General features: G+C 34.3%; 1 protein-coding gene across 1 annotated transcript in view; it reads right to left on the reverse strand.

The window, feature by feature from the left end:
* Positions 1–552: 552 nt before the first annotated feature.
* LOC149776687 (uncharacterized) overlaps positions 553–24,380 on the reverse strand; it is a 40,572-nt gene continuing 16,744 nt past the window's right edge. Inside the window, exons 3-5 of the mRNA XM_089941220.1 lie at positions 20,211–20,365; positions 10,540–12,081; positions 553–2,479 (exon numbers count right to left, since the gene is read on the reverse strand). Of these exons, the coding sequence (XP_089797346.1) occupies positions 1,964–2,479; positions 10,540–12,081; positions 20,211–20,365 (2,213 nt within the window). The 3' untranslated portion in view covers positions 553–1,963. The remainder of the gene's footprint in view (positions 2,480–10,539; positions 12,082–20,210; positions 20,366–24,380) is intronic.

The raw sequence follows: 24,380 nt of genomic DNA on the forward strand, positions 1-24,380 counted from the left end.
TGGTAACAAATGCAGTGGATCAGATTGGAAATAGGTACTGTAGAGTGGTAACAAATGCAGTGGATCAGATTGGAAATAGGTACTGTAGAGTGGTAACAAATGCAGTGGATCAGATTGGAAATAGGTACTGTAGAGTGGTAACAAACGCAGTGGATCAGATTGGAAATAGGTACTCTAGAGTGGTAACAAACGCAGTGAATTAGACACAAGATCATCATATGAATATGCTTAGATTTCACTCAATATCAAATTCATTTTGAGACCTCATCCTAGATTTTGATAATACACATTCGTGTTTCAAGTCTGATCAAAACTCAATCAAAAACATGGTCTCCAATAGTAACAAGCATAGCTAATTAGATCCAAGAGCACCTCGTTATTAAAAATACATTTTTAAAAAAATACATTTTTAATAAAACTAATTGGATATCCTGATTGCACAAGTCAACTGTGTTTTTTAGTTTTATAAAGTTTTGACCAGATATAGAGTTTTCGACAAATTACATGTACTGTGTGAGTATGTTTTTATCATGTATAGAAAACCGCATTCCATCAGTATTTGGCATGAAATTTATTTACATATTTAGGAAATATTATTAAATAAACAAACTTGACCATAATGCAAATTTCGACAACCATGACCTTGATTTTAAAATCAAAGGGGCAAAATGTTTACATAATATTCCATCCCAAGTATGCAGGTTAATATAAATAAATGAACAAACTTGAATCAAAACCTTAATGTAAATTTAGTATGACTGTGACCTTGGCATTATGTTCTTCAGAGCAAGTGAGCACGACAAACAATCAACTGAATTAACTTTGCAACCAGCCATAAGAAACCCCATCAATGGGGGTTAGGTAATATATGCAAATGAAAAAGAAAACAAATTTTCTACGTGACCTTGATGACTAAGTCCAACATGAAAACAAGCATGTCATCAAATGCAATACATTAGATATAGCCATTCATTTAAAGTGTAATGAAAATCCAAGGAGGTTAGAAACTATAAGCAGACAAAAAGCTTAATGAAAACTTTAACACAAATTGTCTGTGATGGTGACCTTGACACCAGTCATGGGGTGAGTGAGCAGGTCATAGAATGAATTGCGTTTACTTCTTAATTTATTCCATATACATGTATAATGAAAATCTATCAAAGGGACTAGGGTGTATAAGCAATGAAAAACTAAAACATTACATACTGATGACAACAGCACCAAGACCATCAGTGTGAAATGGACTTCTATAATGTGGGCTCAACAGAAATTAAAATATTTCACTAATGACTGAAACAAAATCCTGGGCTTTTTAATGCCTACTTTTTTTACACTGAGCTGGATATTCAAGCATAAAAATATATGAATTTGTGAAATATCACTATGATTACTTCTGAGTCTCTTTCAGGGAAGTTATTCAACTCACATCATAGAAGACAAGTACGTACCTATTAGTTTTGATGTGTGCAATATCTGGGATCAACACTCTGGCTAAAACTCTCATGTTCCGGCAAACAGCACACTGCAGACCATGTATCAGCCTTCGAGTCATAAATAATGCTTTTCGAAACTTACATTTGGCTTAACATGAACACAGTGCTATTTTTCCTAACTGCATTTCTCTTAATTACTATTTCAAATAAAGATTAACCTGTTCAATTATTACTACAAAAATAAAGAAAAAATAAAATATTTGTAGTCCACAGCACTTTGTTATGACCCTGGGCAGCTGGACTTTGCAAAGCACATGTCCCTTAAATTACTTATCAATATACCTCACTTTATGTGTTTATGTGATAGTATGACACATAACAATCTTATTACATATAAACTTGCTTATCTGTAACACGCATCACAATGCACACAATATCATATTTAAAAATCCAACTTCATAAAAACATTCTGAACTTTTATGCATCAATAATATCATAAATAGTAATGCTCACAATGAACAACCCCAAGATTATATGTTCACAATATCTGTTGACTGCATATTAGTTAAATAAAGAAGAGCCGTAGTGGTCTCATTTCCAGTGATAAATGTCTGCCGAATTTCTTCACCTTGATCATAGGCATCATTGATGGAGACAAAAGTTTCCTGCTGTCCATCGACTGTTTGTATCGTCTGAACGGTCAGCTGTGACAACTGTTCCTGCGAGATGGTCTGAATACTGGTCTGCATATTTTGCTGAAACTCTTCTTGCAAGTTCTGCTCAAGGTTTTGTTGTAGGCCTTCTGATATCTCTGTAAATTTGACGGCTGTATCAAGATCCATTTCATGAGTACGCTGATGTCGCTTCAAAGCATATTTAGTGTTGAACCGTTTCTGACAGGAAGGACATGGATATGACCTCGGGTTCATATGAATGGTTTGCAGGTGCTTTTTCTGCACAGCACGTGTCTTGAACGCAGCCCCACATATGTGGCATAGAAAGGATCTATTTGATGAGTGCACCGCTAAATGCTCATTTAGATGGGCCTGAAATACACAAAGATAATGGATGGAAACAGTATTCCCAGAAGAGACAGTCAATTTCTCATTTTATCAACATCATTACTGTAAAGACCAATCAAACATCATTACTGAAAAGACCAATCAAACATTACCGTAAAGATTAATGAAACATCATTACAGTAAAGACCAATCAAACATCATTACTGTAAAGACCAACCAAACATCATTACTGTAAAGACCAATCAAACATTACTGTAAAGATTAATGAAACATTACTGTAAAGATTAATGAAACATCATTACTGTAAAGACTAATCAAACATCATTACTGTAAAGACCAACCAAACATCATTACTGTAAAGACCAACCAAACATCATTACTGTAAAGACCAATCAAACATTATTACTGTAAAGACCAATCAAACATTGTTACCCTAAAGATTAATTAAACATCATTACTGTAAAGACCAATCAAACATCATTACTGTAAAGACCAACCAAACATCATTACTGTAAAGACCAATCAAATATCATTACTGTAAAGACCAACCAAACATCATTACTGTAAAGACCAACCAAACATCATTACTGTAAAGACCAACCAAACATCATTACTGTAAAGACCAATCAAACATTATTACTGTAAAGACCAATCAAACATTGTTACCCTAAAGATTAATTAAACATCATTACTGTAAAGACCAATCAAACATCATTACTGTAAAGACCAACCAAACATCATTACTGTAAAGACCAATCAAATATCATTACTGTAAAGACCAACCAAACATCATTACTGTAAAGACCAATCAAACATCATTACTGTAAAGACCAATCAAACATCATTACCCTAAAGATTAATTAAACATCATTACTGTAAAGACCAACCAAATATCATTACTGTAAAGACCAACCAAACATCATTACTGTAAAGACCAACCAAACATCATTACTGTAAAGACCAATCAAACATTATTACTGTAAAGACCAATCAAACATCATTACCCTAAAGATTAATTAAACATCATTACTGTAAAGACCAACCAAACATCATTACTGTAAAGACTAATCAAACATTATTACTGTAAAGACCAATTAAACATCATTACCCTAAAGATTAATTAAACATCATTACTGTAAAGACCAATCAAACATTACCGTAAAGACCAACCAAACTTCATTAATGTAAAGACCAACCAAACATCATTACTGTAAAGAACAATCAAACATTATTACTGTAAAGACCAACCAAACTTCATTACTGTAAAGACCAACCAAACATCATTACTGTAAAGACCAACCAAACATCATTACTGTAAAGACCAATCAAACATCATTACTGTAAAGACCAACCAAACATCATTACTGTAAAGACCAACCAAATATCATTACTGTAAAGACCAACCAAACATCATTACTGTAAAGACCAATCAAACATTATTACTGTAAAGACCAATCAAACATCATTACCCTAAAGATTAATTAAACATCATTACTGTAAAGACCAACCAAATATCATTACTGTAAAGACCAACCAAACATCATTACTGTAAAGACCAACCAAACATCATTACTGTAAAGACCAATCAAACATTATTACTGTAAAGACCAATCAAACATCATTACCCTAAAGATTAATTAAACATCATTACTGTAAAGACCAACCAAATATCATTACTGTAAAGACCAACCAAACATCATTACTGTAAAGACCAACCAAACATCATTACTGTAAAGACCAATCAAACATTATTACTGTAAAGACCAATCAAACATCGTTACCCTAAAGATTAATCAAACATCCTTACTGTAAAGACCAATCAAACATCGTTACCCTAAAGATTAATTAAACATCATTAATGTAAAGACCAATCAAACAGTGATGTTCTTTTCTTTGAAGGAGTGACTAATCATAACATTTATCCATGTAATTCCCACATCTTCTGTGACAAATACCAGTATGACCTAAAATTCAATTTTTAAACATGAAGTATAAACTTACCACAAAAATCACATCCAATTATTATGTTTTGTCCTTAAAAGTAAGCCAACCTAAAAAAATAAGCTGTCTAATGCACATTCCATTAACATATTAAGAAAGAAATCTGTCTTTATACCTGAAGAATGTGAGCATCTTATTTTAAAATTGTGTACCAATTAAGATAAACATACTGTACATTGATGCTAATTTAAAACTATGAATCTTAAATATCTTGTACATTCTTTAGAAATACAAAAGTAATTTTAGACACAATCATTTACTATGATGCTTACTAACAAATAAGTTGTCTTTGATTCAAAAAAGGCAAATTATGAATATAACCTGTTTCTCGTTTTTGAGGTTTCATTTGTATTTCTAACACAGCACTTCTAGAGATATCTGTATTATGAAAAACTATTTAATATTTATTTCTCTGATTTTTTGGAGCTCTATTTCAAATAATTACTAACTTTTAAAAAAAGAAGCTAGGACTGAAGAGTATGGATTAGGGCCATGTAAACTATGTTTTCACCCAAGTTATGCCTTGCAATACCTCCCTACAATATGTGACATTTTCATCCCATGTGATATATTTCAAAATACATCCCCATGTGACATATTTCAAAATACATCCCCACATGACATATGTCACAATATTCATTTATCATATCAGAATACTATCTCAAACTCTAAACATGTCCTTTCTTTTAGAATCTTCTACAGTCATTATAAAAATCTCAAACCAAGTAAACAACCTCGATCCAAAACAGAATCTAGAGTAATGGGCAAAAAGTGAACCACATAATATAGATATAAATAAACTTAATGGAAGCAGGTACTTGACCTGTACAGTAAAACAAGGGTGTGAGTGTGATTTGGATTTTTAACGTAGCTTTAATAACTTTTCAGTTATACTGCTACAATGTCTCCAGTGTGGCAGTTTATAGTGATGTCTAACACTGGGGCATCATGCCGCAGGCATGTTGCTTGATGTCACACCCAGTCACATTATCGTGACATAATGCTGACCATTTCTAGCACTGACCTCTTAATGGTGAGTTCCTAGCAAGGCAGTTGCTAGTACCAGTTTTATAAGTCTTTAGTGTGACTCAGCCCAGGTTCGAACCTGCAACCTCCCACATCCGAGGTGAACGCTCTAACAACTAGGCCACCGGAGCACTCTTACCAGGATAATGACAACAAATTATCCAAACTTCACTTGAAGTAAAAATAGGGATCAAAGCTTGAAAATGAGACAATAAAAATACAAAATAATGCTCATAACATTTGAGAATCTAATAAAGAGTGTCAAAAGATAATGACTTAGTTAGCTTATAATTGTTGCAAAATAGCTTTAAAAAAGTGGATTTTGAATATTAACAATTTCCAAAAATAAAGAATTTCAAATATTGCTCTAATTTAGTTGCATGTCCAATGACCATCAAAAAGGTTTTCAATAATATTTTCTTTCTCACCTTTGCCCACTTACATTAAAATTGTACTCATTTAAGTTGTGTATGCCATCGTTGGCTGGGGATTTTGTTTTGTTCCCATTCTAGAAGTAAAACAAAAATATGATCCTGACACTTGTTGTTTATACCCTACTACGAAAATCTTGCCTAACAGCCTGATTTAAATTTTCTGTTGCTGTTTAAAAGTTATCCATTCTCCATTCATCTCAGCTTTTGTTACTGAACATTCAAAGTTACTGCAACGTCTGATGTTTCAAAGTTTGTCACATGATAGTTTTTCTCGACAATGAAAACGGAAGTACATGCACTATGTGACAGGGCATAGCTTAACATTATCATTATTTGTAGGGGTGGAGAATAACTGGACATCACTTTGGCTTGATACAACATCCACTTGGCCTTGTAAGCATAAGCCTTTCTATTACTTAACAATGGGGCCCCGAGTGGCCGAGTGGTCTAATGCGCTTTCCGTTACGGATCACTGCCATCTCACCTCTGTCTGCATGGGTTCGAGTCTCGGATTCAGCCAATGTGGGTATGTGAGAAAGCTTGCCAGTAACTTCTTGTGGGTGGGTGGTTCTTTCCGGGATTTGCCTGGGTTCTTCCTCCACCATTAATACTGGCCACCATGTATAGCCGCCTATCGTGTGCTGAAAAATGTCATTAAACCCTACAACAACAACAACAACAACAATAATATATAACAATGGAAATATCAATGAGTAACATTCGTATGATAGAAAAATCTGAGTTGAATAAGTGAGCACCCCTATATCCATCAGATAAACTCTTCCTGCTAGATAAACTATGATCTATCATCTGATCCAGACAGCCAAAGGCACATGGCTTTTGTCTTATGTTTAATGTCATCATGTGATGGCTTCGATGCACATTCAGAAAAATGCAATTAATGACCCATGGAATAAAGTCAAGACAAAATTACCTGTATCAAAAAAAAATCATTCACTCTGTCATTCCTATCACCCAACAAATATATAAAGAAATATGAAAGATAACTTTATATTATGTCTAAAAATGATTTTAAAAAAACATGGCATATATAATTTTAATGGGTAAGTATACATCACCATGACATAGATAGCTTTAATAGGCAAACATATGTAACAATGACATATACAAATGTAAACATACCAATAAAGTGTAATATTTAAAGAGTAAACATGCATAAATCCTAACACTTGTTGTTTATACCCCACTATGATCCTGACACTTATTGTTTATGTACAGGTAATGCAAATAAGATCATTAGCAATTATCTCCCTTGCAAAATGTTAAAAAAATGCCCTCAAATTTAAAAAAAAACTTTCAAAATTATGACTGAAAACACATTTGACACTCTTGACTTAAGAACATTTTGAAAGCTAAATGCAATAATACCACCAAATAATGAGTGGCAATATATATTTACTTTGCAAAACAGTATTTTTTAAAAATCAGTGCATTTTTTATGTGTATATTTTTTATAGGCAAAGGGATAACACAGTAATGGATTATCAAACATGTAAATGCTCACAAGATAAAAAATTTGTAAAGAAACTATGTGTAAACAAAAATTAAAAAATTCACATTGCATGAATTAATTCTGACAGACACTGAGAGGCAATGTGATGTTGATTGTATTGAAGCAAAAACTGAACAACTTTTCATATGTGGGTGGCCACCTAGTTCTTGCAAGGGAGATAATTATAATAGAATTTGGAAGAGTTTCTTCCCAATGATCTTATTTGCATTACCTGTACATTATACTAATGGAGAAAGACAAAAGTTTTCATCTTTCGGGGGGGGGGGGGGGGCTGGACTCATAGGGAAGCAAAGTTAATTTTTTAACATTAATGTAATCATGTATAGGATTTTGCAAGGCTTGAGTACAAAGTGGATTGATCATATTACCCTTGTGTTGGGGATTGGATGCAGCTGACAATAGTTTGGTTTGGTTTTTGTGGGTTTAATGTAATATTACAGAAGAAAAGAGTGTTATGTATTTTAATTTTTATTGTGATTGACTTTTGTCCATAATGAAGGGTAAGAGTTGGGCCTATCTGACTAATGTCTTTTTTATTTGGTAAACAACATATTACAAAGCAAATTTTTGTCTGTGATTGTAGATTGTAATTGAAGATTATTATTATTATCTGAAGATAAACAAGTTTACTTGGATTTGAGTTCGAGACACTGGCTTTCTCCTCAGAAATTCCTGGTTTACCTGACGTTTGGCATGTTCTTTACTAAATGTTTAGTAATATACCTGATCTTGTTTACAACTTTAAATGTTTTATAAATGAACTGTTCACCCTGATCCTGTTCCTGTTATTGTGTCTTGGGCTTTTATATTACGGGTTATTACATCAAAATTATTCATTCTTATCATTAATTCAGTTTTAATAATACAATGTATTTAATTTGAAAGAATCTTTTATTTAAATTATTCATTGGAATTATGAAGTGCTCATCAAATTTATAAAAAAATTACTATTTTGGAATTGTTGAGAATTCATGCAAGGACATTCCGAATTATATCATTGTGATATATAAAGAATGTTAGCAAATCAACACTATTTCAGGCAACTGGTACATAAGCACATTCAAGATTGTAATTCATTTGGAACTCCACCAGAATTTATTCGGAATACTATACTTTTGGACCTGTGATAGAACTTTTAAGGACTATTTGAGTTATAATTCACAATACTGTAAGTTCTTTCTAAAGTTTAACTTTTGTATTCAAGGGAAATTATTTATTTGTTGAACTTCACTAAACTTGTTCATTTTCGCTCTTTTCTGTTACTTAGTTCAAGACCATAAAGTTGTAACAATAGGCGAGTATGTGGCCAGTATGTTTTCTGAAGTAAGAACCATAAAAAGAATCACCAACCCACTGGAAGCCATTCACAAGCTTAATCACATATCCAAATTAGTGAAGCTGAGATCTGAACCCAAGTGGAGATAAGTGAGATGTCAGTGATCTGTAAAGGCAAGCGCCCAAGACAACTCAGCCACCTGAGGCATCCAGAATAGTCATTAGTATTTGCAAAACAAACCTCACAGCTGGTGCTAACTGTCAGCATTGTAAATCAAAATATAACACCCAATAGCACTGTAGGTTGGGCCTCACTCCACCTGTAACACCAGGTTAATTCAGTGTAGTTTGAATCTGTGACTGAGTTGCGTTATTTAAAAGCATTTAAATTTCAGCTGGTCCCACCATAAAAAAATCTTTACCCAGGAATAAACTTTACTTGAAATAATTCTGACCAATCAAAAGCATCATTTGTCAATTTCAAGTGATGTTTCTATGTCTGAATTAACATTTAGTTACTCAAAAGGATTAGCAAACTTTATAATGGAGGGGCCAGCATTTCAATAGGTCTGACGAATCTGTACAGTGCTCCCAAATTCTTAAGGTGTTCAAACACTCACCCTACTAACAGGTAAGTAACCATATATACTGGAAAGTCACCACATAAACAGGCAAGTCATCAAATACACAGTTGTGTCACCAAATATATTGGTAAGTTTCCATATATGTAAGTTAAGTCACCATATATATATAGGTTAAGTCATAGTATATCAAGGTTGCCAACTATACAGGTAAGTCAGCATCTGCAACGGTCATCCATCTGTCCAGCCATTGTTAGTTAAGTCACAATATACAGATCAAGTAACCATGCATGTGTACATACACACTCACACATCAGTAAGTGACCATATATATATATATATATATATATATATATATATATATATATATATATATATATATATATATATACACACACACACACACACACATACATCTAATACTATATACACACACATACACATCAGTAAGTGACCGTATATACAGGTAAGACACCTTATACACACACACACACACACACACATATATATATATATATACACACTCACACACACACACACACACACACACACACAGGTAAGTCAACATATATAGATAAGTTACTGCACAGATGTAGAGGTACACATAAATAAGGGTAACAATTATTCATGATACCAATGCACAGTGTTTATGATGAGGATGGATCAGGTGTAATGTACTCCAATCAGTACAGCAAGTTCAAGGAACAACATATAAGTTTATACAACATAGTGCTTTTAACAGCATTTTGCAACTTTCTGGCCTGTGTAATGATGTGTGACCCAATTACAACCGGTCACTTTCAGAGAAGAACAAAAATAAAGTGAAGAAAGTCACTGGTAAGTAGAAAATAATGAAACTAAACCTGCCAACCTCAATGGCTTGTTAAACCACATGCTTTTTATTACCTGTAGCCCCTCCCACCTCCACCTGATGCAAGAGTTGTACCCCTAATTATTAGCTTGTACTTACTACATTCAGTCAAAAAATAATTTTAAATGTAATTTTAAAAAAAGTCACTGCAATTTTAATTTTTGTATACTGAGACACTGACCCCTCCAAGTGACCCCAGGGAAGAGTCCCAAAAACCATAACCCTTCCATAGATGGTCAACATGTGGGGCAACCAATATATCAGATTTGGTGAATTTCCTCTAGCAGTTTAAGAGATGTGCAGGCAGACAGTGGGATACAAAAGGATATTTATAATGAAGATCAATTCTAATAATGTCTCACCTTTGACTTAAAGCCTTTCTTGCAATGTGGGCAAATAACTGGATACATCCTCTGGGATTTGTCCAAATGTGTTATCTTATGGGCAGTAAGAGCATCTCTTCTTTTGAATGCCATACCACACAAGTCACACAAGTGTGGCCTTATTTCTGAGTGGACATCGCTTTTGTGCCGAACAAAATGTTCCTTCCTCATCGTCTTGTATGAACATTTTTCACACTGGAATGTTTGCTTATGATCTGAGCCATTTTCAGTGTGTCTTGTTTGTAAATGTCTTGTAAAAATACCTGGATTTCTTGTGGAATAATCACAATAAGGGCACGTAAAGTTCGATTTGTGTTCAGTGCTGACATGTTTTCGAAATCCTTCGATACAGTCGGCAACAAAATCACACTGAGTGCACTGAATGTTTATAGATATATGAGATTTTTCATGCGAGACTGATCTTTTTTCCAGAGTCTCATTTGATACAGAAATATTATGTTTTAACTTCATGTGTCTTGAGAGTTGTTTAATTAAATTTGATTCATAGGTGCACTCTGAACATGCGTAAAGAACAGAACTATGCATGATGGAATGTCTGGTCAACGTGCTGTACCTCATAGTTTTAAAATCACAGTCTCTACATTTAAATATTTGTGGATTTCCTTCATGTAAGGTTATATGTTTTTGCAGGTGGCTTTCACGTTTTGTTTTGAAAGAGCACATTTTGCAAAAATATTTGTATGGCATAGCTTCTTCATATTTTCTCTTTTCAATCTGAGATGCTGTAAATTCTTTCAGGCCATCCTTAATTTCGTATTTCAAACTGTTTAAAGAATTATGTTTAGGATCTGGTAGAATTTCTTGACTATCAGCATTTTCATCCTCCCTATCTCTTGTTTCTTCTGGGCTTCCACCTTGCGTGAATTTAACCACATGTTGCACTGGCCTTTCTGCACTGTCCACTGCTGATTGTTCATTGTCTATCTTATACCCAGTTTTGTCAATTTCCTGAACTCTGTCTGCCATCAGATGATCTTCTTGTTTCTGATCATTTACATTTAAAAACTCTGAGTGGAATTTGAGATCTTTTTGTGCATTTAATTTTTTTGGCCGTAATAGCTTTCTTCGGCCACGCCGGTTCCTGTGTCTTTTCTGTTCAATTTCTTCCTCAAATGTTTGATCCAAAGGGTCATCAAAACTGATGTAAGAAGTCTGTAATCTTCTGGGCTTTTTAATCTCTCGTCCACTAGATGTTACAGTGAAGCCAATTATATCACAAGTCACCCCTTTGTCTTCAACTCCATCAGTTTTCACATGCAAATGTTCTTTATCTTCCTTGTCTAACTCAAGTCTATTGTGCAAAAGAGATGTAAGTTCCTTGTGTAAATTTAAAATTCCTCGAAAAGATCCGGACACAGACAAATTTCCATTATCAATATCACTCAGTACTACAAGTCGGTCGGTGTGATTATGCAAAATTTCAGACAAAATGGCTTCCTTGTTGTCAGATATCACAGTTAGAATTTGTTGGGAAAGTGTAACAATGACGTTAGAAAACACCTGCAAAATATGAAACAAAATTTTTAATTCTTTTTTTAATTTTTTATTTATCGATGGATCAAAACAGTGTGTTCATCATTACATCAAAAACCAAACGACATCACAGGTAACTATATTTAGGTCAAAATAGTGTGTTCATCAATGATACCACAGGTAACTACATTTAGGTCAAAATAGTGTGTTCATCAATACATCAAAAACCAAATTATACCACAGGTAACTATATTTAGGTCAAAATAGTGTGTTCATCAATACATCAAAAACCAAATCATACCACAGGTAACTACTTAAGTAAAATCTGTACCATAAGTTGGCATGCACAGTTCTTCCTTGGGTGGCCATCATGTACCTCAGTCTAGAATTTTATAATGTTTGCTGTAAACAGAACTGAGGTAAATTACTTTCACATCTACCATTTAAACATGCTTACAAGTTGCTCCAAAGCAAACTGTAGAGACCCAGATCTACTGTTGCACAAGGCACTGGCAAATTTGGGTCTTATAAGTTTATAGGAGTAATCAGTAGAACAAACAACACGGAGCCCGATCTGCTGGCAGATTATGTGATAGCAGATCAGGGTCTATGTTGATTTTAGATTGATCCAAATATATGTAGTGGTTTAAAAGTTGCACCCTAGATATAAAAAAAACTTTGACACAGATTAATATTTTTGTGACCTTCACCTTGAAGCTTGGGGTATCACTGTCTAATTATGATAACACAATGATTAAACAAGATTTTCATATCAGAAATATCTTAGAGTACAGAACTGAAAGCATTAAATTTACTTAAAAGTAGCAAATCACTGGAATACTTTTCAATGCAAAAAAGATAAAGCATGTTATATAAAATCTCTCTTTAACACCATTTTCTACAATGATACTTTTCCAGATAGATGGAGAAAGGAATTAAGTGTACCACCTTTTAAGAAAACCATTCCCTCTTGGGATGTAAACAATTATAGCGAAAAAACTTCACTAGATACTTGCAATATAAACAATTACAGGAAATAACTTCACTAGATACTTGTGATGTTTGTGTGTGTGTGTCTGTGTGTGTGATTTTGATTTTTAATGTAGCATTAATTTTTGTATAGTCATATCACTATGATATCTGCAATGTGGCAGTTTATAGTGATGTCTAGCACTGAGGCATCATGCCGCAAACATGTAGCATGATGTCCCACCCAGTCACATTATACTGACACCAGGCCTACCAGTCCTAACACTAACCTCTTAATGCTGAGCGCCTAGCGAGGCAGCTGTTAGTACCATTTTTTTTTACAAGGTTTGAACCTGTGACCTCCAGCATTCAAGGCGGACGCTCTAACCACAAGGCCATCAGAGCTGTTTACTTGTGATGTAAACAATTACAGTGAAATAACTTCATTAGATTATTGTGATACGATTATTTACAACAATTTTACGTGAAATGCCTAGTACTTGGGCCAACAACTATGATAAGATACTTGAAGAACTAACAGGATTCCATGCTGGTTAATTCACAGCAGATAATATTTTTATACTGTAATCTGTGATATAAAAATGGCTTTTGAAAAAGAGAAAAATATGTTGCTTATATCTCAATTTAAATAAGGCATTTGATACAGTGAATAGAGATAGGTAAGCTGTGGTATGCATTATTATAAAATGGTGCACATGGTAGAATGCAGGGTATTTTAAAATATACAATCAGGTATTAGATCAGCTGTAAAGACTTCTCAAGATTAGCAAGGTAAATATTTTGAATCCTGGAGTGAGACAAGGTTGTGTGTTAGTCCTCTCCTTTTTTCTCCTTGTTTTAAAAAAGTTTTATTACCAATAATGAATGAAAGTGGTAAAAGTGGATCTTTTTTGATGATGAATTGCAAAATAAAAATGTTACTTTAAACAACTGACTTGTGTATTTTTCCTGATCCTGTTTTCGAATGGCAAAGAAAATGCTACATGATGTTAAAGGCACTGGATGAAAGTAAGAGAATAGCTTGGGCAACCTCTATTACACAGAAACGTTTGTAAATATGGGCTCAGTCTTGTGTGGGTATTACATTATACTGGAGATGTTGATTTATTTTGTATGCAATTTAGACAATGGTTATTGGATAGTAATTTGCAATAATGGCACAAGGAGATGTTGATTTATTTTGTATGCAATTTAGACAATGGTTATTGGATTGTAATTTGCAATAATGGCACAAGGAGATGTTGATTTATTTTGTATGCAATTTAGACAATGGTTATTGGATTGTAATTTGCAATAATGGCACAAGGAGATGTTGATTTATTTTGTATGCAATTTAGACAATGGTTATTGGATTGTAATTTGCAATAATGGCACAAGGAGATGTTGATTTATTTTGTATGCAATTTAGACAATGGTTATTGGATTGTAATTTGCAATAATGGCACAAGGAGATGTTGATTTATTTTGTATGCAATTTAGACAATGGTTATTGGATTGTAATTTGCAATAATGGCACAAGGAGATGTTGATTTATTTTGTATGCAATTTAGACAACGGTTATTGGATAGTAATTTGCAATAATGGCACAAGGAGATGTTGATTTATTTTGTATGCAATTTAGACAATGGTTATTGGATAGTAATTTGCAATAATGGCACAAGGAGATGTTGATTTATTTTGTATGCAATTTAGACAACGGTTATTGGATTGTAATTTGCAATAATGGCACAAGGAGATGTTGATTTATTTTGTATGCAATTTAGACAATGGTTATTGGATAGTAATTTGCAATAATGGCACAAGGAGATGTTGATTTATTTTGTATGCAATTTAGACAATGGTTATTGGATTGTAATTTGCAATAATGGCACAAGGAGATGTTGATTTATTTTGTATGCAATTTAGACAACGGTTATTGGATTGTAATTTGCAATAATGGCACAAGGAGATGTTGATTTATTTTGTATGCAATTTAGACAACGGTTATTGGATTGTAATTTGCAATAATGGCACAAGGAGATGTTGATTTATTTTGTATGCAATTTAGACAATGGTTATTGGATTGTAATTTGCAATAATGGCACAAGGAGATGTTGATTTATTTTGTATGCAATTTAGACAACGGTTATTGGATTGTAATTTGCAATAACGGCACAAGGAATAAATGGATCAGCCCTTTAATGAATTAAAAGACTTATAAAAGTCTTACTGAATGTGAAAAATACTTACACCTTGTTGAAAATAATAAAATAAGATGGCTTCTGTCATTTGTATGTGATTATATAACTTACCACCATAATGTAAACTTATCAAATGCCAATGTGTGTCCACCCCAATTATCTATTTTCTTCACTGTAAAACTTTTGTACGAAAAGAGTAAAGTTCCAATATCACTTTCCATCTTAGATGGAGTTTGGGAGTTCCACGATGGATCCAAATTCCAAAATTATTGACCTTATCTTTCCAAAATTGTTGTGCATGTCTTCAGAGCACTCCCCAAATCATATCCAAAGTTTAGACTCTCCATCTTAGATGGAACTGGGGGAGTTACATGATGGATCCAAAATTCCAAAATTGTTGTGCAATCTTCAGACCACTCCCCGAATCAAATCCCAAGTTTAAACTCTCCATCTTAGATGGAATTGGGGGAAGTTACATGATGGATCCAACTTCTAAAATTGTTGTGCAATCTTCAGACCACTCCCCAAATCAAATCCAAAGTTTAGACTCTCAATCTTAGATACCATTGGGGGAGTTGCATTTAATTACATACCTACTCATTCAGGCATTCATATCCAGATAGGCAGTATAGTATAGTTCACATCTTTTCAAAAGGCATGGGGATAAGCATATACCTATTAATAGTTGTTAGAATATTGAAGCTGCATTCACTCTCATCCCCAAGAACAAAGATAATGGCATGACATCATTATGTGTCTCTCCTCATAAAGAATTAATACAAATATTTTGAAAAAATGTACACCAGGATGAAGGGAAAATATTGGATGTAACATATCCATCAGGCAGACAAGAATACAGGTAAGACAGCTGGAGTGATTTCCAGTAATATCAGGACATGCAATTAACTGTACACTGCCCACCCATAGTTAACTTACAGGTCAACACATGCTTAAAGAAGAATTTTGTGTTTGTAAAACACAACACTCTGGACATGCCCATTTTGAACTCAAAGCTGGAGCCTCTTGGATATGCTACTAAAGATAAGTACTGCCAAAGAAGTAAATGTCATTGGGGCATGCAGCGTTCTTGCTGCCTTTGTGACCTTCATCATATCACCCCTGTAATTTTACCATTTATTTACCTTCCCTTCATTGGTGCCCTTATGCTCTATTTCAAACGTCCCTTTGCCTGTTTGCCATTTGCCCCCGAGTCCATATTCCTTTACAATTTTAATTATTCACTGCAAAAGAATCTTTTATTTCTTATCTCCCTTTTATGACTCTAGTCACTTAATTAACTGAGAATATAAATTGTACTGATCACATGGGGTCAATTACTTGACTGATTCTCAAATATACTCAAGCACATTATGTTTCTTTAATTACAGTTGCTAAGTATTAATATATTAAAAACGCAACAAGGCATACCCACAGTAAGGCACTTCATGTGTATAATCAAGACTGTTTGCCATGCTTACTTGCTTAAAGCTTGCCAGTAGCTTCTAATGGGTGGGTCAGTGGTTCTTTCTGGGGTTTTCCCAGATTCTTCCTCCACCATAAATACTGGCCACCATGTATAGTCTATTGTGTGCTGAAAAATGGCATCAAACCCTATAACAACAACAACATACTTGCTTATTATCCTCATTGTGACTTGACAGGTTCCGATGTTAAAACACTGAACTACATGGAATAAAAGATAAAAGGATCTTATGTTGAGTGCGAACAACAACAACTACTTTTGCAGACAGGAGGAAAGTTCATGAAATTCATGGTTTGTTCTTCTACAATTTGTGGATGGAAGTGATTCTAAATCAAAAAGAAACTGACATTGCGGCAAACAAATCTGTTTCAGGAAACTTACTTTTTAATGACATGTAACAAATGAAAATGCACTGCCTATTTCCAAATAATACCTTTTCATGTATAATGTACTGACTAGATCAATTGATCAAATCCTAACAAGTCCCAATATCACCAGAAATTGATCTCTAGCCATTACCATGAGCCAGATTGTAAGAACAGCTGATGGGAGTCATTAATAATATTGGGATTGCTGCAATGTGTAAAGATTGTCTGTGAAAACAAAATGTATTGCTCAAATTATATACATTTGTTCAAATTATCTCACCTCTTAAAATGTGAAACACGTTTATTTCCTGTCAAAACCACTTGAAACAACAATTCCACACTACCACTCCAAATATTTTGAGGATGTCTCCAAGTATGCATATAAGTCAAATCACATAAGACTGGTTTAGGAATTTAATGACCGAATAAAGTTATTTTAATTCTATAATTATAGACCAGAAGACTAAGCCAACTACATCAAAAATCAGATTATCAAGTGGAAATCTGCCACTGAATAAAACTGAGATGACATAACTTGTAAAACTCTTGTTGGAGATGCTGATCCCTCTTGTACGGAACTGTCATCATAAAACTGTGAGCATGTCATTTATCTTTATTGCACTGCACAGACTACACCCTCGGTCAACCCTTGAAATAATTCGGGTAAATAAAGTTTTTTTGAAGTTTGACAGTCATCTATTTAATTAAATGTCTTTAAGTGCATTCCTTAGATTACATACCAACTTAAATCATTTATTTTTCACAGACTTTAAAAAATGTACTTAATTTTTGGGAAATGTTATGTGCTATTGCAAATTTAGTACAAATTTTGAAATATGGTATCTGGCAAATGTATGAGTACAGATATTTACATTAATTTAATTCCCAGTATAGATGTATATCTATAAGCTGGGAATCTCAATGGCTTTCAAGTTATGACCCTAGAAATAAATCCACTGAGAGGTAAGGATAGACCCTGGCCAATGTCAGTTGCATGTATAAATGTATTTTTAATTTTAAGGTGGAGATCTCAAATGATCCTGGAGTCATGGATGGACCTCAATGTCAGCATGTATGAATATGTCTTTTCATTCTGAGAAAGCAAATACAGATGGTTACAGAGTGGGGATACCAACAGTTTCAAAGTTATAAGATCTGGGCTATGTTCCTGGGGGTATGTAACATCCCTGGGACATCACTTTAGGGTCTGTGTCTAATATATTTTGACACTTTGGACACTGATTACATATGTCCTTGGAAAGCCTTATGGAACATACAACTCCGGACTTATTTGATATACAAGTCAAATCACTCCTACCCACTGACCCACTGTAAGGACATAAAAGATTCTAAAAGGGTTGGTTCAATCTACACCCACCAAGCTATCACTGATCCAAGTACAGGTACAATCAAAACTCACAGAGCTATCAATGATCCAAGTGTTGGTACAATTTAAACCCACAGGACTATCATTGATCCAAGTGCTGGTACTATCTACACCCAAAGAGCTATCAATAATCCAAGTGTTGATACAATCTAAACCCACAGGGCTATCACTGATCTAAGCACTGGTAGTTGTTGTTGTAGGGTTTAATGCCATTTTTCAGCACAAGATAGGCTATACATGGTGGACAGTATTAATGGTGGAGGAAGAACCCGGGGAAAACCCTGGAAAGAACCACTGACCCACGAGAAACTACCAGTAAGTTTTCTCACATATCCACATTGGCTGAGCCCGAAACATGAACCCATGCAGACAGAGGTGAGATGGCAGTGATCCGTGATGGAGAGCACTTTAGACCACTCGGCCACTCGGGGCCCCTACCAAGTATCAGTACAATCTACACAAAAAGGGTTGTCAATGATCCTAGTGTTGGTACAATCTATACCCAAAGAGCTATCACTGATCCACATATTGGTACAATCTACATCCAAAAAGCTATCACTGATCCAAGTGTTGGTACAATCTACACCCATAGGGGTAACATTGATCCAAGTGTTGGTACAATATACATCCAAAGAGCTATCAGTGTTCTAAGTGTTGGTACAATCTACACCCACAGGGCTATCACTGATCCAAGTGTTGGTACAATATATACCCAAAGAGCTATCAATGATTAAAGTGTTGGTACAATCAACATCCACAGAGCTTTCATATATCAAGTGTAAATACGATCTATACTTCAGGGATATCATTGATCCAAATGTTGGTACAATCTATACCCAAACAGCTATCGTTGATCCAAGTGTTGGTGCAATCTACACCCACATGGCTATCATTGATCCAAGTGTTGGTGCAGTCTACACCCACATGGCTATCATTGATCCAAGTGTTGGTGCAATCTACACCCACATGGCTATCACTGATTCAAGTGTTGGTGCAGTCTTCACCCACATGGCTATCACTGATCCAAATGTTGGTACAATCTATACCCAAAGAGCTATCATTGATCCAAATGTTGGTACAATCTATACCCAAAGAGCTATCATTGATCCAAGTGTTGGTGCAGTCTACACCCACATGGCTAACATTGATCCAAATTTTGGTACAATCTATACCCAAAGAGCTATCATTGATCCAAATGTTGGTACAATCTATACCCAAAGAGCTATCACTGATCCAAGTGTTGGTGCAGTCTATACCCACATGGTTATCATTGAAAATATATTGAGCAGTACCCACTTTTTAAAAGTTATCTTCCGCTGATGTAGAGGCAGGAAGACATCCTTATGTAGTAAGTGCCTGGAATAGATTTCCTAAAACTATACATAAAAATGTTTTCGCATTTAACATAATATTTTCCAAAATGATTTTTACAGACTGTTTTCCTTATGTGCAAAAACTTGAACAAATTTTGCATATAAGTACATCATTACTACACCCAGAAGCCATTTTCTAGAAGCCGAGGTTGTGCATTTTTTCCTCACAAACAGATTGGAAATTATATTCTTGCTCAAATTTAAAGAAAACAAAATACTGTATCCATTGTTACAGAAGATAACACAAATCTTGAGGTAGAAATAAAATAGAATCCTGGTTGGAAAGACATCCACCCAACCACCCCAAAAATTAATTAGTTGGTCCATATAGGAAGGAAAGAACACAATGAAAGGAGATGTGACTACTTTACAAACCTCATCATTATTCTCATTATTCTCTTTTCTATCCAGCTCAACACCCTCTTGGCTGATATTGTACAGATGATATTCTCCTGACGAGTCCTCTGTTTCATCTCCTTTCACCCCTGTTCCTCGCCCAGTCTCATCTGTACCTTCAGCTAAACCACAATCTATAACAAATCACATAACTGAATGAAGAAAATCTAACATTAGATCATTTATTTAACTCAGTATAATTTAATACAGTAGTTCTCATTACGACGACTTTCATTATAACGTAATATTCTGGTTCTGGCAAAAACTGATGGAAACCAATGTGTTCTATGGCAAATTTGATTTCATTAGAGAATATTCAGCTGTTAACTCATGCAGTTATTTGCCCACTCACAAGCATTCATTTTACATTTATATATTATTTCTTTACAATGACACTAATTCTTAGGGATTTAACTTTTACCAGATATGTCACTGGGGGTTATATGGAACTTTTAGCTTATGGAAAATTAAATTAGTTTTGAATATATTAAAGTCTGGACAATACTTAACAAAGTACCACATAAAAAAATATATTTCTGACCAATTTTCTCATTTGATATGTGTGTAATTAGGATTTTTAACGTAGCTTTAACAATGTTTCAGTCATATCAAGATGTCTGCAGTGTGGCAGTTTATAGTGATGTCTAGCACTGGGGCATCATGCTGCAGACATGTAGCATGATGTCCCACCCAGTCACATTATTCTGACACCAGGCCGACCAGTCCTAACACTAACCTCTTAATGCTGAGTGCCAAGCAAGGTAGGTGTTAGTACCATTTTTGTAAGTCTTTGGTATGACTCGGCCGGGATTTGAACCCATGACCACCCACTTCCGAGGCAGACTCTCTAACCATGAGGCCACCGGAATGGTTTCTCATTTGATGCTGGTTTGACAACAACAAAAAAATAAACAAGGATGGATTCATTACTATGAGAAAACGACTATAAACAAACTTGTAAGAAAATATGACAATACCATAATTAGGTCATGTCACTATATTCTGTACATCACAATGTAACATAAAATCAAGCAACATCACCAAGCAACATCACTGTGTAACCAAGTTATTCTAAGATTTGATGATACCACCGTTTTTCATGTCACAGTATATTTTATGTCACACTGTAACATAAAACCAAGCAACATTTTCAGGCAATCTCACTGTGTAACTAAGTCACTGTAATAATTTAATGTAAATCTTGAACTCATGTTATCATATAGTTTGATCCCAGTTTGATTCCTTAATCATAGTAAACGTACAGAATACCTTCTTCTTCTGACTACAGAACATGAGAGTAGGGACAGATGAAGGAATGTTGCAATAGTAGCAGAAAAGTTTTACATAATTCGAGGGGCCCCAAGTGGCCAAGTGATCTAAAGCACTCATTGTTCCGGATCACTGCCATTTCACCTCTGTCTGCGTGGGTTCGAGTCCAAGGCTCGGTTAGCGTGGGTATGTGGGAAAGCCTGCCAGTAGCTTCTCGTGGGTCGGTGGTTCTTCCCTGTTTTCCAGGGTTCTTCCTCCACCAGTTATACTGGCCACCATGTATAGCCTATCTTGTGCTGAAAAATGGCATTAAACCCTAGAACAACAAGAACAACAACAACATAATTCGAATTAGTTACACCACCCCACACATTTTAACAGCAGTAATGCAATACAGGAGCAACACAAGATAGGAAGAAGAGTAAAACCCAGAATGACACTCCAAACTGCTGAAGATCTTACTCTAGAGTCTTTGGAGACAAATCTGGTGAAAGGAAGTGGTAAAATTTGCCTTATCAAATGACCAAGACCTCCTCTTCCAGCAAAAACAGACCCCATCTGGCACCTGTGTTACTTTCATAAAGTTCAAGGAAAATGAGGAAGGTATTCTGCATTTTGGATATGACTCAGGAATCAGACTAGGATCATGTTATTTTCAATTCCAAGCCTCCCATTATTAATAGGAGCAAATATTTTGCTTGGACTGAGGACTTTTGCATCCTTGAAAAGATAAGCAATTCAGTAGTAACAGGTAATCTATAACTGCTACTAAATGGACATTAAATTGTACAGCATATCATAGTGTAATATTTAACTTGCCACTTGTATCTATCTATAGCATACCAGTGTATTATTTAACATGCCACTTGTATCAATCTATAGCATACCACAGTGTATTATTTAACTTGCCACTTGTGTCAATCTATAGCATACCAGTGTATTATTTAACTTGCCACTTGTATTAATATAGCATAACACAGTGTATTATTTAACATGCCACTTGTATCTATCTATAGCATACCAGTGTATTATTTAACATGCCACTTGTATCAATATACAGCATACCAGTGTATTATTTAACTTGCCACTTGTATTAACCTATAGCATACCAGTGTATTATTTAACTTGCCACTTGTATCAATCTATAGCATACCACAGTGTATTATTTAACATGCCACATGTATTAATCTATAGCATACCAGTGTATTATTTAACAAGCCACTTGTATCAATCTATAGCATACCACAGTGTATTATTTAACATGCCACTTGTATCTATCTACAGCATACCACAGTGTATTAATTAACATGCCACTTGTATCAACCTATAGCATATCACAGTGTATTATTTAACAGGCCACTTGTATCTATCTATAGCATACCAGTGTATTAATTAAGATGCCACTTGTATCTATCTGCAGCATACCAGTGTATTATTTAACATGCCACTTGTATCAATCTATAGCATACCACAGTGTATTATTTAACATGCCACTTGTATCTATCTATAGCATATAACAGTGTATTATTTAACATGCCACTTTTATCTATCTATAGCATATCACAGTGTATTATTTAACATGCTACTTGTATCTATCTACAGCATACCAGTGTATTATTTAACATGCCACTTGTATCTATCTACAGCATACCAGTGTATTATTTAACATGCCACTTGTATCTATCTACAGCATACCAGTGTATTATTTAACATGCCACTTGTATCAATCTATAGCATATCACAGTGTATTATTTAACATGCCACTTTTATCTATCTACAGCATACCAGTGTATTATTTAACATGCCACTTGTATTAATATAGCATAACACAGTGTATTATTTAACATGCCACTTGTATCTATCTATAGCATATAACAGTGTATTATTTAACATGCCACTTGTATCAATCTATAACATATCACAGTGTATTATTTAACATGCCACTTGTATCTATCTACAGCATACCAGTGTATTATTTAACATGCCACCTGTATCTATCTACAGCATACCAGTGAATTATTTAACATGCCACTTGTATTAATATAGCATAACACAGTGTATTATTTAACATGCCACTTGTATCTATCTATAGCATATAACAGTGTATTATTTAACATGCCACTTGTATCAATCTATAGCATATCATAGTGTATTATTTAACATGCCACTTGCATCTATCTACAGCATACCAGTGTATTATTTAACATGCTACTTGTATCTATCTACAGCATACCACAGTGTATTATTTAACATGCCACTTGTATCTATCTATAGCATATCATAGTGTATTATTTAACATGCCACTTGTATCTATCTATAGCATATAACAGTGTATTATTTAACATGCCACTTGTATCAATCTATAGCATATCATAGTGTATTATTTAACATGCCACTTGCATCTATCTACAGCATACCAGTGTATTATTTAACATGCCACTTGTATCAATCTATAGCATACCACAGTGTATTATTTAACATGCCACTTGTATCTATCTATAGCATATAACAGTGTATTATTTAACATGCCACTTTTATCTATCTATAGCATATCACAGTGTATTATTTAACATGCCACTTTTATCTATCTACAGCATACCAGTGTATTATTTAACATGCCACTTGTATTAATATAGCATAACACAGTGTATTATTTAACATGCCACTTGTATCTATCTATAACATATAACAGTGTATTATTTAACATGCCACTTGTATCAATCTATAACATATCACAGTGTATTATTTAACATGCCACTTGTATCTATCTACAGCATACCAGTGTATTATTTAACATGCCACCTGTATCTATCTACAGCATACCAGTGAATTATTTAACATGCCACTTGTATTAATATAGCATAACACAGTGTATTATTT

This window comes from Sinohyriopsis cumingii, chromosome 18 (genome assembly GCF_028554795.1).
Source record: "Sinohyriopsis cumingii isolate HCF-2022 chromosome 18, ASM2855479v2, whole genome shotgun sequence".
NCBI lineage: Eukaryota > Metazoa > Mollusca > Bivalvia > Unionida > Unionidae > Sinohyriopsis > Sinohyriopsis cumingii.